The sequence below is a fragment of the Dromiciops gliroides genome, chromosome 2 (assembly GCF_019393635.1).
Source record: "Dromiciops gliroides isolate mDroGli1 chromosome 2, mDroGli1.pri, whole genome shotgun sequence".
NCBI classification, from domain to species: Eukaryota; Metazoa; Chordata; class Mammalia; order Microbiotheria; family Microbiotheriidae; genus Dromiciops; species Dromiciops gliroides.
Window position 1 is genome coordinate 390,227,591 of NC_057862.1, and position 17,070 is coordinate 390,244,660.

At 43.2% G+C, this 17,070-nt stretch overlaps 1 protein-coding gene across 12 annotated transcripts in view; it reads right to left on the reverse strand.

Moving 5' to 3' along the window:
* Window positions 1-16,905, reverse strand: part of USP20 (ubiquitin specific peptidase 20) — a 61,515-nt gene extending 44,610 nt beyond the window's left edge. For 5 of the 12 annotated variants that reach the window (XM_043982566.1, XM_043982564.1, XM_043982567.1 and 2 more), the window contains exons 1-4: window positions 12,036-12,494; window positions 9,667-9,771; window positions 4,385-4,483; window positions 3,647-3,743 (exon numbers count right to left, since the gene is read on the reverse strand). In XM_043982566.1, coding sequence (XP_043838501.1) covers window positions 3,647-3,727 — 81 coding nt within the window. In that variant the 5' untranslated portion in view covers window positions 3,728-3,743; window positions 4,385-4,483; window positions 9,667-9,771; window positions 12,036-12,494. Of the gene's footprint in view, window positions 1-3,646; window positions 3,744-4,384; window positions 4,484-9,666; window positions 9,772-10,796; window positions 10,818-11,438; window positions 11,768-12,035; window positions 12,495-12,525; window positions 12,609-16,864 lie in introns of those variants that run through there. The other 7 variants (XM_043982557.1, XM_043982555.1, XM_043982558.1 and 4 more) reach the window with 7 other exon arrangements.
* Window positions 16,906-17,070: the final 165 nt, after the last annotated feature.

Consider the following 17,070-nt stretch of genomic DNA (forward strand, 5'->3'; position numbering starts at 1 on the left):
ACCTAGGTTGTATGACTGGAGGATGGTGTTGCTCTTAATAGTAATAGCAAAGTATGGAAGAGGTGGTAGAGGCTGAATAAAACGAGTTCAGTTTTGGACATGATGAGTTTAAGATGCACATCCAGTTCAAGATGTCCAATAGGCAGTTGGAGATAAGAGACCGGAGGACATCAGAGAGGTCATGACTAGATAAGTAGATTTGAGAATCATCAGTAGAGAGATGATAATTTAATCAATGGGAGCTGATGAGATCACCAAGAGATATTATAAAGGTAGCAACACAAGGCTGGGTATGTGGGTTGAGTTTGAGTTAGAAGGTAAGAATGACACTGAGGTGCTAAGCCTGGGAAAATAAGAGGATGGTGGTGCCTTCCACAGTAACAAGGACGGTGGGAAGGGGAGAGTGTCTGGAGGAAAAACAGAACTAGTTCAGTTTTGGACATGTTACATTTGGGACACCCAGGGGACATCTAGTTATAATGGTGATGAGGATGATTAGCATTTATATAATGCCTACTATGTGCGAAATATTATCTCATTTGATCCTCACAATGACCCTGGAAAGTGCTATTTCCCCCATTCTGTAGGAGGAAACTGAGGAAAATGGAGGTTAAGTGATTTGCTTGTGGTTACACAACCAGGATATGTCTGAATCTAGATTTGAACTTGGGTCTTTCAGACTCCAGGCCCACTTTATCCATTTTACCATCCAGGTGCCCCAAGATGGTTAATGATTCAAGACTAAGGAACCTTCATTAAAAAGAAGCCATTAGGTAAGGATAGCTACATATTGTCAAATGGGAAATACCCAGAAACAGTGTTTGATTAAAGGAACCTAAAAGGAATAAGTTGCAGATTGATAAAAACACACAAGCTTTAATTGTGACAGAGCAGCAAACATTTCTGTTATAAAATTGCATGTCTTATTATGTGTCTCCAGAAGCTAATGATAGTGGGATATGGCTGGCTGTATGATCCAATCATTCTTTAAAAAATTTTTTTTTGTTTTAGGGATCTTATAGCAGAGGTGTCAAAAAGAAAGCCTAGGCTGTACCAGATAAAAATGTTATTGGGAAATATTTTTTAAAAATAAATGAAAATAAGGGGCAGCTAGGTACTGCAGTGGATAGAGCACTGGCCCTGGATTCAGGAAGACCTGAGTTCAAATCCGGCCTCAGACACTTATCACTAGCTGTGTGACCCTGGGCAAGTCACTTAACCCCAAATGCCCTGCAAAAAAAAAAAAAGAAAAGAAAAGAAAAGAAAACAGAACATAGATAATGTTAATAGGTGGTTTCCTAAGTCAATATGTAGCCAGCAGGGATCCTTACCTAGTACTTTAGTGGCCCCCATTTCTATTTGAGTTTGATAACACTCCTGTATAGCCTTAAAGCAAAAACATAAGATAATGCACACAATGGCTTAATTTTAGAGTGAAGAAAGCAAGGGGTTCAGAGAGGGTAAGGTGATCAATTCAAAGCCAAATAGAAGTGTGGAAACAAAAACATTATAGGTGGCAGAGTTCCCAGTCCCAACCTAAATTTCCTCATCCACAATTCCTCTACTACATCCCTCATGAATTCTGAGAGAAATTCCAGATACCACCCAGGGGTTATCCAGCCTTTCATCATAGGACCCTGAGTTCTTTTTTGTTTGCTTAGTTTTAAAGACTATAAAACATATAAAACCAAAATCTAAGCAAGCATATATATAAAAAAAGGCGGGGCAGCTAGATGGCGCAGTGGATAGAGCACCGGCCCTGGATTCTGGAGGACCTGAGTTCAAAACCGGCCTCAGACACTTAACACTTACTAACTGTGACGCTGGGCAAGTCACTTAATCCCAATTGCCTCACCAAAAAAAAAAAAAAAAAGGCCCTGAGATTAAAAGGGACAATATGGTCAGAAAACAGTCACTAAGTTTGCAACTACTGATTAAAGGGATCTTTAATAGGCCTGGCCTTCAAGGTAAATTTTTAAAATATTCTGTTTTGGAGGCAATTCATGCTGTAGAGAGTGGAAACACAGATACCGGTGATTCTCAATCTCTTTGGAATTTCAATGGCCTTTTACACCTTGTCTGACTTCACACCATATTTTCCTCTAAGTGTTTTATTATCTAAAGTTAATTTTGTTTCAAGAATTTCATGACCTTCCTGGAGGTAAATGGAGGAGCTCTAGGGGTGTCTGGGTCACCACTGGAACAGAACACTCTAGTTATGTTCCCTCTGACTCCATCCCACCTTGTGACTGCTGCTCTCTCATGCTGAGAGAGGTCGATGCCCCTGCCTCCTTTCCACTCCACAGTTCCTCATCACTGTGCTCTTTCAGATATTGTAGTACCTTCCCCCCCATCTCTGACAAACACTTTGCCCCAACTTCTGCCATGTATGGAAAAGCCTCTCTCTTCTTTGTCTCCATTTGCTTTTCCCTGAGAAAAAGATGAAGCACTGTGTCAATGGAAAATACACCAAAACCTCATTTCTTTGTTTTTTGGGTTTTTTGGTGAGGCAATTGGGGTTAAGTGACTTGCCCAGGGTCACATAAGTGTCTGAGGCCGGATTTGAACTCAGGTCCTCCTGACTCCAGGGCTAGTGCTCTATTCACTTCGCCACCTAGCTGCTTCCCCCTTTTGGGGGGGGGGGGCAGGGCAATGAGGGTTAAGTGACTTGCCCAGGGTCACACAGCTAGTAAGTGTTAAGTGTCTGAGGTCACATTTGAACTCAGGTCCTACTGAATCCAGCAAAGCCTCATTTCTTAACAAGTAAAAGAGCCTAAGATCCTCAGAATCATAAACTCTTAAGATATAAAAAGGACCTTAAAAGTTCCCGAGTCAAAACTCCCACACTGAGAGACCCTCTTTACAAAGATTCCTGGGAGATGGTCCTTCAGGTGCTTCCAGGAATGGGAGGACATCACTTTGATCCTTCACATAACATGGCTTTCAGAGGCCTTGCCCTGACTGCCCTCTTTTGGACACAAGCTATAATAACAACTCACTTAGAATGAGTTTAGAGTGCTTCTATTTTACCCCAAATTCCACCAAGGGTTGTACCAAAAGAAGAGTAAAAGGGCCAAAAGAAGAGATATGAAGTATTTTGCCTGATGCCATATTTTTTTTTTTTTTTGGCAAGGCAATTGGGGTTAAGTGACCTGCCCAGGGTCACATAGCTAGTAAGTGTTAAGTGTCTGAGGTCACATTTGAACTCAGGTCCTCCTGAATCCAGGGCCGGTGCTCTATCCACTGCACCACCTAGCTGCCCCGCCTGATGCCATCTTAATCTTCACATTTCAAATGACTCCACCAAATCCCTAAAGAATGCTTAGTTACTCCTTTGTATTAGTATTCCTGTGTATATTATGTCCAAATGCTAATGGCCTGAGAGCATTAGCACTAGCTAAATTAAAATCAAACTGATCCAAATGATCTCGGCTGGCCATTAGAATACATCACCAGGGAAACAGCCATCTAACAGGATGTCAATATTTCCATTTGCTCAACAGGCTGAGGAAGGCTGAGGACATAAGGCACTGGTATCAGCAGGTCTGTGTATGAAGCCAACCCTTCCAATGACACTAGCCATCTCTGTTCTCCTGCAGCAAGGCCAACAACCAGATCCCATCTCCTCCAAAGTCTGACATCTTACCTTGGATTTCTGAAGTAGATCCTCTTTGGTGACCTCACCTATAGAATCAAGGTGAGGACAAAACTCCCTGGAGTCTCCCATTCTTACTCTAGTTTACCTAAGAAGATACAAAAATCATCTTTAGTTGATTAGCCTCATTTCACAAGGGAAAAAAGAGCTGATTATTAATAAAGAGATCCATAGGTGCAAAAGGAGACAATCTTTTTTAAAGAATGGATAAAACTCATTGTGATAACTGCCAGAGAGCAATATAAGGGATTTGGATACTTAGAAGAGATATAGGGGGAAAAGATTAGATACCCAAATTTTCCTAAATACTCCTCCAGAAAAACAAAATCTTTTCTATTCCATGAGCACCTTCACCAAAAGAAATGTTTTAAATCACTAAACAATGACGAAGTGGTAAAGGCAGCAATAATCAGCTCCTACTAAGGATTCCTTTCAAGAAATGCCTTCCTAAAAAAAAAAAACAACTTTCTATACATAGGAAGCCAAAGCAGAAAGCCCAAGCACCTTGTAAAGGCACTGCATAAATATAGGCATTTAATCAACATTCATTAAACCAATAAATGAACCTTTTATAAAAGCAGGGCTAATTCAGACAAGAGGGTAAGGCATCATAACTTAATGTAGCTCTTCTGTATTTCAGCAGAAATCATAGAAACCATCAAAGATGGCTTTATCATTGCCATGAATGAACAGCTTCATTCATCATATGAGGATTCTGGCTTGTCATACCTTTAAGTGACTCCACTGGGTAGTTGTAAGCATTCTCCTATGGATGACCCAATGTTTTAGCTCCTTTAGAAGAAGCTGATCAGGATTATACCAAAGAGCCTAGAAAAGGGAAAACAAACACCAGTCTTTCATTATTTTAAAAATAACTTTTGTTAATATTAATAACAAGGTCAAGTATGTTTGGGGTAGCTGGGTGGCACAGTGGATAGAGAACCTGGAGTCAGGAAGATTCATCTTCCTGATTTCAACTCTGGCCTCAGATAATTACTAGCTGTGTGACCCTGGACAAGTCACTTCACCCTGTACATTTCAGTTTCCTTATTTGTAAAATGATCTGGAGAAGCAAACCACTCCAGTATCTTCACCAAGAAAACTCCAATTGGGGTCATGAAGATTTGGAATAACTGGAAACAACTTAACAACATGAATATTGCTTTTTTTTTTTTTAACTTTTTTTTTTTTTTAGGTCAGGCAATTGGGGTTAAGTGACTTGCCCAGGGTCACACAGCTAGTACGCGTTAAGTGTCTGAGGCCGGACTTGAACTCAGGTACTCCTGACTCCAGGGCTGGTGCTTATCCACTGCGCCACCTAGCTGCCCCTATGAATATTGCTTTTTAAGGTTTACTAAGCACTTTATACATATGATTTCAATTTACCCTCACAACAACCCTGTGAGGTAGGTGCTATTATTATTATTCCCATTTTATAGATAAGTTAAGCCTTAGAGAGGTTAAGAGGGGGCAGCTAGATGGCACAGTGGATAAAGCACTGGCCCTGGATTCAGGAGGACCTGAGTTCAAATATAGCCTCAGATGCTTGACACTTACTAGCTGTGTGACCCTGGGCAAGTCACTTAACCCCCATTGCCCCTGGGGGAGGGGGGAGAGAAGGAGAGATTAAGAGACCTTAACCAGGGCCATTCAGCTGGTCAGCAAGAGGACTAAAACTAGTCTTCCTGACTCTAAGTCAAGGGCTCCATCCACTTTGCCACCTAGCTGCATGGTTTACCAGACCTATATGTTTTGTTTTGTTTGATGAGGCAATTGGGGTTCACTTGCCCAGGGTCACACAGCTAATAAGTGTTAGGTGTCTGAGGCCTGATTTAAACTCATGTCTTCCTGACTCCAGGGATGGTGCTCTATCCACTTCGCTACCTAGCTGCCCCACCAGACCTATATATAATGGGAAAAAAAAGTTAAGATGCCTCTGAGCAAAAACCCATCAGACTAGACTTTCAGTGATTTTTTTTTAAATGTTATACTCCAGAGCTGAAGCTCTTAACCTTTTTGTATCATGGACCAGTCTGGAGAAGTCTCTGCACTCCTTTTCAGAGTCATGTATTTCAATGCATAAAATACAATACATTGGTTAGAAAGGAAACTACATATATTTAAATATAGTTATAACTATGGTTAAGTAATTCTACTCTAGAGTAGCCTGGAATCAGTACAACCTAGATTCAAATCCCCTCTCTTCATATACTACTAGCTATATGACACTGGGTAAGTCACTTAACTTTTATCTACCTTATGCAATTCTTTAAAACTAATTTAGGGGGACAGCTAGGTGGTGCAGTGGATAGAGCACAGCCCTGGAGTCAGGAGAGCCTGAGTTCAAATCTGGCCTCAGACACTTAACACTTACTAGTTGTGTGACCCTGGGCAAGTCACTTAACCCCAATTGCCTCACCAAAACAAACAAACAAAAAAACTAATTTAGGTTGAGATCTGTGTTAGTGGAGGGAGTTCCATCAAAGGGAGTTTGCCATGCAAATTGGACCATTCAAACAAAAAGCCAAATAGACCTCTTATGATTCCTCTTATTTTGCAGGTAGCCTGGGTGCATTGCCAACACCTCCACTGGGCTTTTCTGACAACTAGCACCTGCTCAGCATCAAAGCCAGCACAGGGCTCAGTAAGGAGGGTTATCTGGCCTCTGGACTTTGCCTGATTCCTTTAGACCTATGAAGGGAAAGACTTGCACAGAGACTATAAGAGGGTGTGTGCATTCAGAGCAGTGGCTGTTAGCCTACGTATAGAAATGCTATTCTCTTCTTTCCCCTGTCTAGTCCAGCCTTACATCCCTTCAGTTAGGAGGGGCTTGGCTATGTATTAAGCATTCCACTCTGGCTCATCAACCAGTTTGTTTCAAGAGGCAATCCTTTGGAATTTCCTAAATCTCCAGAAACACAAACCTATTATAACCTACTTCACTCTTTAAAGTTTTTGTGGTTCCAGACTGTGGCTCCAAGCAATTCCCTGGGAGGGCTAGAGTTCCTATTAAAGACCTGTTTGAAAGGGAGTGGCTGGCAGTTGGAAGGGAACAGTATTGAAACTGAATCCACAAGTCATAGAACAATAATCGGTTTCAACGTTCTAAATTCCTGATGTTTCCATCCTCTAAGAAAGAGTAAGCAATATTTTTTAAGCCTCTACCCACAGGCTACCATACTCATTTAGCGTTTAAGCCTTGCTGAATGGCTGTTTACCTTTGCAGAATCTTCTCTTCCCAACTTAAGGCCTTTAACTACTTCAGAACAAGTCAATTCAACAAGTACCTGAGTGCAAGCCTAGTGCTAGGCATGCAAAAATAAAAAAGGAAAGTCCCCTTAAGGGGCTTACATTTTCCTGGAAGATAAAACTACAAAGTGGACTACAAAGGAAAAAACACAATTTATACAAAGCAATTTCAAAGGTGAGAGTGCAGTAGTATAACTGGGGAGAACACAAAATATTTTATATGGAAGAAAGCACCTGAGCCAAGCTCTAAAGGAAGCTAGGGATTCTAAGAGTTGAAGGTGAGTAATGGTTAAGTTCCTCCACAGAGGAGAATACAAGAACGGGAAGAATAGGAAATAAGAATGGGAGTCATTATGAAGGGCTTCAAATGCTACACTGAGTTTGTATTGTATCCTGAATGCAAAAAAGAACCATAGGGGGCAGCTAGGTGGTGAAGCAGATAAAGCACCGGCCCTGGATTCAGGAGGACCCGAGTTCAAATCCGACCTCAGATGCTTGACACATACTAGCTGTGTGACCCTGGGCAAGTCACTTAACCCTCATTGCTCTGCCAAAAAGAAGAAGAAGAAGACGACGAGGATGATGATGGTGATGGTGGTGGTACTCTCGATAGAAATAAAAGGTGGGAAGAATGGGTTTGGCAAAAAAGGTATGGTACAGTCAGAGTTTCTCATGTGTAAAATGAAGGGGCTGGACTTAAATGATTACTAAGATGCTTACCACCTCCAAATATATGCTTTATTATAATTATTGAGATACCTAGAGGATATCCAGATGAAAACATCTAGCAAGCAGATAAAATTCCAGGAGAGAGATAAGGGAGAGATACATAATTTGGGGAGTCATCTGCCTAGAAATAATCATCAAACCCAAGGAGGCAGATGAGATCACAGGAGGAGAACACACCTAGAGAGAATACTAAAGGATAAAGAGCCTTAAGAGCTGTCCACATTTAGTGGAGAGGAAGATGTTCCATCTAAAGAATACTGAGGAATGGTCAGAAAGGCAGAGGGAGAAAGGAAGTATAATCTAGTGGATAAAGAGCTGGCCTTGGTATATGGGGAAACTGGGTACTGATCCATATTGGTTATAAGACCCTAGACAAAACACTTAACCTTTCACTTACCCAGACAGCTATATAGTCGGTGAAAAGCAGCAATGACAGAGAAAATCTGGCCTCAGACATTTACTACCTGAGTGATCTTGGGTAAGTGACTTAATGTCTGGCTGCCTCAGTTTCCCCACCTGTAAAATGGGGATAATAGCACTTACCTTTGTTGTGATGATAAAATAATATTTGTAAAGTGCTTTGCAAACTTTAAAGTGCTGTATAAATGGTAGCTATCATTAATGCCATTATTATTAATCTACAGTGTGAGAAAATAATGGGTTTTAGAACCCCCCCAAGGCCCCAGCTGAGGGGATTGATTAGATTAAGATTGATTAGATTAGACTTCAATGATTAACCCACTTAAAATTAATTCAATTAAAACCACACCTGCCTGGCCCTCAAGTGGGTGTGTTCTCAGAGGGTGTGAACTCTGACCTCAACACGGGACCACCCTCAAGTCCAGTGAACCTACGGATTTGGGTGATACTAGCCAATTAGCTTGAAGTAGGGTGTAAGGACCGCCTCTCCTCCGGACTCAGAGGAAGCTTTAACTCTCAGTTTGGCTTTCAGACAGGCTTGTGGTAGAGGACTTGGAGGAAGAAGCAGGCCAGGCTGGAGCTCTAGGCTAGAGAGGTCTTTTCTTAACTTTCTGAGTGAGGTGCTCTTTTTTTTACTAATACTTGGTATGCTTTAATAAATGCTTAATGCCCAAAACTGGTGCTAAAGTTTCTAATTTATAAGTAACAAATATATTAGAAACCCTAGCTAATTTTCCCCAAACTTGGAAAAGAAATAAGGTGACCACATATAGTTTTACATGTCACAAGTGTTAGTGCATTGTATTAATAGGCATCTGAGGGTGAAAGAACTTTGATGATTCTTTCAGTGGTAGATCGCATCTACCTCTAGATTTAAGTAGATTTAACAGTAGGCTACTATCAGTTCTTCTCAGATAGTCATGATATTTATCTTGTATTTGTTCCAGCACATTCTACCCTACCCCACAGAATTAGAAGTAGTTGAGCCACGATCTTGAAAAGAATTCATTCCTATCATGAACTTAATAAATTATTTTTGGTTTTTGCTTTGTTAACCTCTCAGTTAGGCTAGAAATCAGGAATTTAGACTCCCCTAGCTATTCTGAAAAGAGAGACTGAATACTTTTGATTTGGCATGGAAGGAAATGTTGACCTGCACAGGATTACCAAAGCTTGTGGGTAATTAGACTGCATTTTAGCATCTGCAGTCTGAAGTAGAGGTCAGATTTAAAAACAATATCATATTTTTGCTTTAATGTGAGTGCTTCTAGAACAACTTCTAACTCTCTGAGGAAATGCACTTCACTATATAAATCCCAGATATGTTGTATTCTGTATGAAAGACGTGATTCAGTGTCTCTCACCTAGTTTTACTGTGGGGGAAAAACCAAAAGTCTTTCCTTAGATCAAGGAAAACTCATAATCAAAGTAGATTCAAATTATGTTCTTTCCTTTGAATACTGAAAGGCCTTTTATTCCCAACTACTTTAGCAGGGTTTTCTTTCATTGTAACAAGGCACTGCCATCACATAACAAATAAATCTGTATCACCTCTCTCCTAAAATTGTCATTTATTAAAATTACAATGTGTCTGTTAAAGAAAATTAAATTACCTTAAGCATAACTTCTACTGGTTTCTCTGTTGTGCAGGCCACGCAGAAAGAGGATAACACAAGAAGAAGCACATGTTCACAAAGCCCTTAAGTTGTGGTTCAGACCTGACAAGACATGATTCCTTGAACGAGGAGCACTGCTCCACACACTAAGATCTTTTCCACCTACCCACAACATGCTTTCTTCTTTTGACACATCACAAACGGAATCCCGTCGAAGTCCCTGCAAGGACCCTTGTACCTAGGCAGAAATTAGCACCAATTCCCCCAAGGCTTAACATCCAAACCTAGAGAACCTAAAAAGAATCGGCTATAAGTAGACAAAGAAAAGGAAGGCTGTAGTAAGCACTAAGCTTGAGATAATTGCTTCTGAAGCCAAGTAAATAACCCTCATTTAATAGGAACCTATGAGCAAACCCTAAAAATGCAGCACAGGTCAAGGACTGCTAATTATCAATGGACAACCCTACCCAGAGAACAAACTAACAACTTCTGCTCGCTAATCCTTGTAAGTTTTTGCCAAGAACATGCAATGTTTAGTATTTCTCATTTTTATCTTAGAAGTGGGAGCAGTACACAACACTTTGAAAAAGTCGAAGAAATGGAGTGCCTGGTAAAGGATATGCACACAGTAGGCACTTGTGTTCAGTACCTGTTGAAAAGAAATTACAATTTGCAAAAAGCAGAGTTCCATCTTCCCTCTTTCTCCAGCAGCCACTGCTAAAACTTGAGTTAAAAAGGACATCCTTTTCACCAAATCTCCCAATGCCATAAGTAATATATTACCATCCATATTCATACAAAAACTCCAATACTACTCTGTACACAAATTCATTCTTTCTCCTGGCTATTTATATACTACTTTCCCCCTCTGAGTTAAGACAGAAACACCCCCTGCCCCCCAGATTTCTATAAGACCTGGTTGGGGGTGGGTGGGTGGAGGGAAGGGGAGAAAGTGGCTAGATGGAGCAGTGGATAAAGCACTGGCCCTGGATTCAGGAGAACCTGAGTTCAAATCTGACCTCAGACACTTGACACTTACTAGCTGTGTGACCCTGGGCAAGTCACTTAACCCTCATTGCCCCCCCCCCAAAGAGAGAGAGAGAATGCACATACACTGACATACAAACCTTCCCACTAGGCTTTCAGGGTGAAATCAGCCTTCTTTTGGAGGCTGCCAGGTTACACAATTAAGATTTCAAAAGAGAGGCTGCAGGTGAAGACAAATGCTCCCTTAGAAGAGATCAAATGCAACTGTCATGCTTTACCCCCTGACGAAGGAGGGTCTGGAGGAGGCAGGCCCATGAGCAAGCATCAAATTCCAACAAGAGAACTAGAGCCCAGGCAGCAAGCCTGTTGCCCAGGCTGCCTCACAGTGTTACTCATCATTTTCCTGAAGAGCTTTTGCTGCATCATCCTTGTCCACACAGGTTGTGTGATGTGGCTGTGATCGCAGCCTTTGGAATTCCAAAATTACCTTCCTCCCCATGGGAAAAAAAAAAGTAGTAAGGTGGGTGCAAGAAGGGTTAACTGACCAAGGGCCCACCCTATTGGTCCTCATTAAAGTGAGAGGAGCTGCTGCACAGCAAAAACTAAACCGAGGCTCGAGGCTTGAAGCAGCGGCCCCCTGGGAAACACTTCTCATCCAAGGCAACTACCCTAACTAATTCTGTCTGGAGTCACCAGCTCCTACGGTTTTCTTGCCTTAGTTTTTGCATCCACAACACATTTCTCAATCACTCTCATCCCTCTGCTTGCAAGTCCTCACTCACCTTCTAATTCTTTTACCCGAGTTACCAATGCATGCCATCCCGTTCCAGCACAACTCCAGGCTTCCTCCTAATCCTACCCCCAAACGCTATTTGCCTTGTTTGCCCCCCATTTATTTCAATCCTGTCTCCCAAATAAGCACTCCCTCAAACCCTCACATTTCCTCCTCTCCTACCAAAACAGCTTTTACAAGCCTCATTTACAAACTTCTTATCTGCTGGGCAGAGAAGGGGGAGAGGGTCCTAACCGGCCTCGATCCATCCACAATCCCCCTTTAACCCTCTCCAGCTTCTCCCCAAATCTCACTCCCAGACCTCTCTAACCTGCCCTCATCTTCACCACCCTTCCCCATTCTCTCTTTTCTCTCTCAGCCCTCCTCCATCCCCCTTTAACTCTTCTCAGATCCTCCCATCTTCCCTCTCCCCCCCCCCTTAATCTCTTCCCTCTACACCAACCCTCCTCCCTGAAGAGGTGGGTCTAATTCCCCCTCCCCTTATCCTCTCATCCCCCTCCCATCTCCAGTCAGTTCCATAAGCCCGGCTGAGCTAGGGCCAGGCCCCAGTGCCCCCAACGGCAGAATAGGGGCCCCGGCCGCTCACCAGCCCCCCTCCTCGGTCCTCGCCCTCCTCGGGCTCCACTTCGCCTCTCCCAGGCTCGAGCTGCGGCTGCGGCACCCCGGGGCTCCGCCCGCTTTTCTGCCGAGGACGGGGGTCCGGGACTACGCCCGGGGAGGGGTGGGGGGGGAGCGGATCGGGAGCGACCCCGCGGGCTGAGGGGAGGGGACGGTAAGGGTGAGGGGATTTCCTCCCGAACCACGACAGGTGCAAGGGAGGGCTCGGGGAGCGGGGGGAGGGGCGGGGGGCGCCGCGTCGGCCTGGTCCACGAATGGAGCAGGGGCAGGGGGAGCCAGGGAAGTGGCTCCCACCCGAAAGAGCGAGCCCACGAGCGAGAGAGCCCACGGTTGGAGAAGCCAAGCAGCTCCCAGGCCAAGGGCGGAGGCGGGGCCCGCTGGCATCCCAGCTCCGAGCCCGGGAGGCGGGGACTCGCGGGGCCGACTTGGGCGGCCCTCTCCCCCAGTGCCCTGGTTACCTCCTCCTGGGAAGAGGACCGAGTTCAGCCTTGCTGCGGAGAGGGGGGCCTTCAGGAGCGGAACAAGGCAAACATCTTCAGACCTGGCCAATGTGCATGCATGCAGGCTTTACTTGTTTTAGGGGATGGCGCAATGGGGGGGGGGGGATCATTGGAAAGTGACAGTGACTTTTTAAAAAAGAGAGTAAGTAAAACCTTTTTAAAAAGAAAAGAGTAATCATAGACTTTGTCACCAAACACCTTTCCGGTCCTTCCTCCTATAGACTGCCATCTTCTTGAGAACAAACCTGAGTCAGCTGTCAATAACCCCAGCGTTGAGTATCAGGGGACTGGCAAACCTATTACCTCCCAATCATTTGGGAGACAAAGACACACACCCCCCTCCGCCCCCGCCCCCGCAGGAGCAGTCTGTGCCCTAAAGAAACTTCTATTTTACTTGCGGCACAGTCTTTTTGCGGGAGGAAGGGGGCCATGGAACAAACAACTAGCATATTAGGATAAGCCTTAGAAATCCAGGGAGAGGGGGCAACTAGGGGGCGCAGTGGATAAGCACCGGCCCTGGATTCAGGAGGACCTGAGTTCAAATCCGACCTCCGACACTTGACACTAGCTGTGTGACCCTGGGCAAGTCATTTAACCCTCATTGCTCTGCCCCCCCCCAAAAAAAAAAGAAGAAAGAAAGAAATCCAGGGAGAAGTGGGGTAAGAGCACAGGGCCACAATGGGAAAAGCAAGCTAGACTCCCTTCTCTCTCCTGGTCTAATTTTTGTCTAACCTTCCAGACTTGGCTCCAGTCCTATCACCTCCAAGAAGCCTTCAAGGACCAGCCCAGCTCAGTCCAAACCAGCTCCCAGTGATGACTGGCTCCCTGTGGCACTTATTGGCTATGTAATTGGCTGCACAATCAGCTATGACCTTGTGACATCTTGTATTGTTTTGAACTGTTATTTAAATATTTTTACTGTTACATTCAATATGAATATTTATATTTTTACACATTTAAATTCAGCAAATATTAAATATCTCTCACTTCAAGGTACTGTCAAAGATGCTGGGAACACAGACAAACAAAAATCTAAGAAGTGCAGGGCATATTTTAATTTGCATGACAGTTATGAATTGTGAAGAAAGTGTTGCATAAAACTTAAAACACTATAATGAACAAACATCAGTCAGTATTGTTGCTGTTAAGGTCCTTGAGGATGGGGACCAGGCCTTTATCATTATCTTCAATTACTTGCACAGAGTTGGCATTCAATAAATACTAGTTAATTGAATGATTTAACTTTTAAGTGTGAGGATCTAGACTCCTCAACTAAATATTCCAAGCTTCTTGAGGGTAGGGACCATAACTTGTACTTCTTTTTTTTTTTTTTAGGCAATGGGGGTTAAGTGACTTGCCCAGGGTCACACAGCTAGTAAGTGTCAAGTGTCTGAGGCCGGATTTGAACCCAGGTCCTCCTGAATCCAGGGCCAGTGCTTTAACCACTGCGCTATCTAGCTGCCCCCCAACTTGTACTTCTAAAACCTTATAGCACCTAACACTACTGTCTTGCACAAGAAACACTGATTTGATAGGACAGGCTTTTTCCTGATTAGGAGGACTGGATAGGAAGTAGGGGAAATCAACCAAAGCCTGGTCACAAACAACATATACACTAGGTATCCCTAGGTAACTAGGTGGTGCAGTGTATAAAGCTCTAGACTTTAGTCAGGAAGACTTCAGTTCTTATTTGGCCTCAAACACTCTCTAGCCTTGTAACCCAGGGAAAATCACTTCACCTGTCTTGCCTCAAGTTTCCGTACAATGGGGATAATAAAGGCACATACTTCCTAGGGTTGTTGTGAGGATCAAATGAAATATATGTAAAGCACTTTGCAAACCTTAAAAATCCATACAAATGCTAGCTTAATTATTATTACATACACTAGAGTAATGGTGTCAAATTCAAATAGAAATCAGGCCACTAAACCAAACTGAAGATCCTTGTAGGCCACATACTAACTTAGAAAACCACATATTAACATAATGTTTTATTGTGCTTTTATACATTTTGTTAAATATTTTCCAATTAAATTTTTGTCTCTTTCCAGTGTACTGGGGAGTATTAGGGGCCACATGCTGCTTGTGTGTGGTGTGTTAGACACCTTTGTACTAGACAAATATGAATTAGGAGACTTTTAAGTAGGGACTTAGATATGTGGTCTTTTAGAGTTGGAAAGCCCATGATGATACATTATCTAGTCTAACCTGTTCATCATAGGGAAACTGAGGCCTAGAGAAGCAAAGTGGCATGCCCAAAGTCACATAGAAAGTTAGTGGCAGAACCCACGTCCAGTGCTCTTTCTACTATGTTATCAATCTAACTAGAAATTAGAACAAATGGTATCAATTTTCTGAATAACAAATACTAATTTCCTGAACACAAATATTAATTTTGTTGACTTAAAACCCAAATAAAAGGTTTTTTTAAGCAAACGGCTAGCAAACCAGTTCAATCCAGAACCAAACATCCCTCCTAAAACAAAAAAAAAAGAACAAAATATTCTCACAACTCAATCCAACAAATATTTATTAAATCTAAATCCATAGTAATAAAAGCTGACATTAAAATAACACTTTATGGTTTCTAAAATGCTTTACATCCATTGTTTACATCCACGATCTCATTCAATCCTCCAGACAGCCCTGTGAGGTAGGTAATAGAGATAGCAGCCCCATTTTACAGAGGAGGGAAGAAGCACCAGGTATAAATGATTCAAGTAGCAAACAAGTGGCAGAGCTAGAATTCAAACTCAGGTCTTCTAATTTGTAGTCTACTGTTAATTCCACTAACCCAAACTGCCAATCTTTCATTCAGTTGTAGTACCACCTTATGAAACACGTTATTTACTCAATTCTTCCATCAAAGAACATAGTCAGCGTGCAGGGGCCTAGGTCAGGCCAGACAGAGGTGGAGTTCCGAACCTTTGGAGGGGGCACTTAGCTTAGCTATGACCAAAACAAAACAATGGTCTTGAGACAAGATGTCCAGTCCTTGACACCTACTATTCAGTTGTATTTAAAGATACCTAGATACCTGGTGCCATCTACTTTGTGGACTAGTTGTGATATAATGTAATACGATGTTTTGCCCAGGGCAAGTCTAACTTTACCCTTCCGTAGGAAAAAACAAAACAAAACAAACCACCCCATTTCTTAGGCACTAGTTAACACTGGCAGTCCAAAGGTATGAGAACTGACAAAACAATCAGCATTGGTGCATACATTTATAAGCAAGTGAAAACGATATGTAGGGAGGGTAAATGGGTCGGACTTTGTGACTCCATTAAAACTGGGACAACTTGCTAGTGGAAGATCCAACTACCAGAAGACCTCCCCTATGGTTTAAAAAATTTTTTTAAAAGTAAACAATTAGTATGTACTAACATAAAGCCTTAGTCCTCTGGAAACTCACTTTAAAAAGATGAACTTAATCCTCACATAACTTGTGTGGGAGAGGAGGTTTTATTTCCATAAGGAAATCAAGTTATAGAATTATTAAGAAACTAGCAAGTAAATATTAAAATCAAGTACAGAACCTTCTTCTTCCAGAATCCAGTATCATTAGGCTACTATACTAATGTTAACTAAAAATACAGGAAGCTTCCTTCTGATTGGTTAGGGATGGCAGAGGCCTGCCACTACAGTTATCGGTATTTAGTTTAAAATAATAACAAGAGAGAAACGTGTAATTTTTTTCCTTTAAAATATTCATCTCAGGGCCGTGGGATGTTGGGAAAATGTCTCTTAAGTCCCTAAATACAAATTACTTTTAAAAGTATTGTTTTAGGCTATCTCATTTTTTTTTAAGGCCAACTCTCTACAGTCTGAATTAAATAATTACTGAAATGTACCAGAGACAACAGTACAAATTGGAGATTCCTGGTTCTGAGCAGTAAGGAAATCTCTGGGATTTTATATTTGACAAAATCTGTCCCGTTGGAAGGTGCCCCTTGGGGAGAAAGTGGGGAGATTTGGGACACTGGTATAATTTTGACACCCCCCCTCCCCCCCGCCGAGCTTTTGGATTTAGGCAGGGGCGGGGGGAGTAGGGAGGCGAAGGAGGGGGGAGGGAAAAAAGAAAAGGGAGGTGGGGAATGCATTGAGAGGGGAAGGAAGGGGAATGAGGGGGGAGAACTATAGGGAAGGGGAATCAAAAGGGAGGGGAAGGGAAGAAGAGGAGGGAGGCAAGGAGGGAGTGGAAGGGTCCCCTTCGCGTTCCTCACAGCCTTAGTCCCCGCCCCGCCCCCACGGCTCTGGAGGGATAACGGCTGTCGCCCAGCGCGCCCACGCTCACCTCGGAGGGCTGGGCTCCCGAGCGTCAACTCGTGCAGCGGCTCTCTCCCCATCCCCCGCGGCCCGGGCGGCGGCGGGAGCAGGAGCAGGAGCAGGAGCAGGAGCAGGAGAGCAGAAGCGGGCGAGCAGGTGCAGGGGAGCAGGAGCAAGGGAGCAGCAGCGGGAACAGCAGCGGGAGCAGCAGCAAGAGCAGCAGCGGCCGCCGAA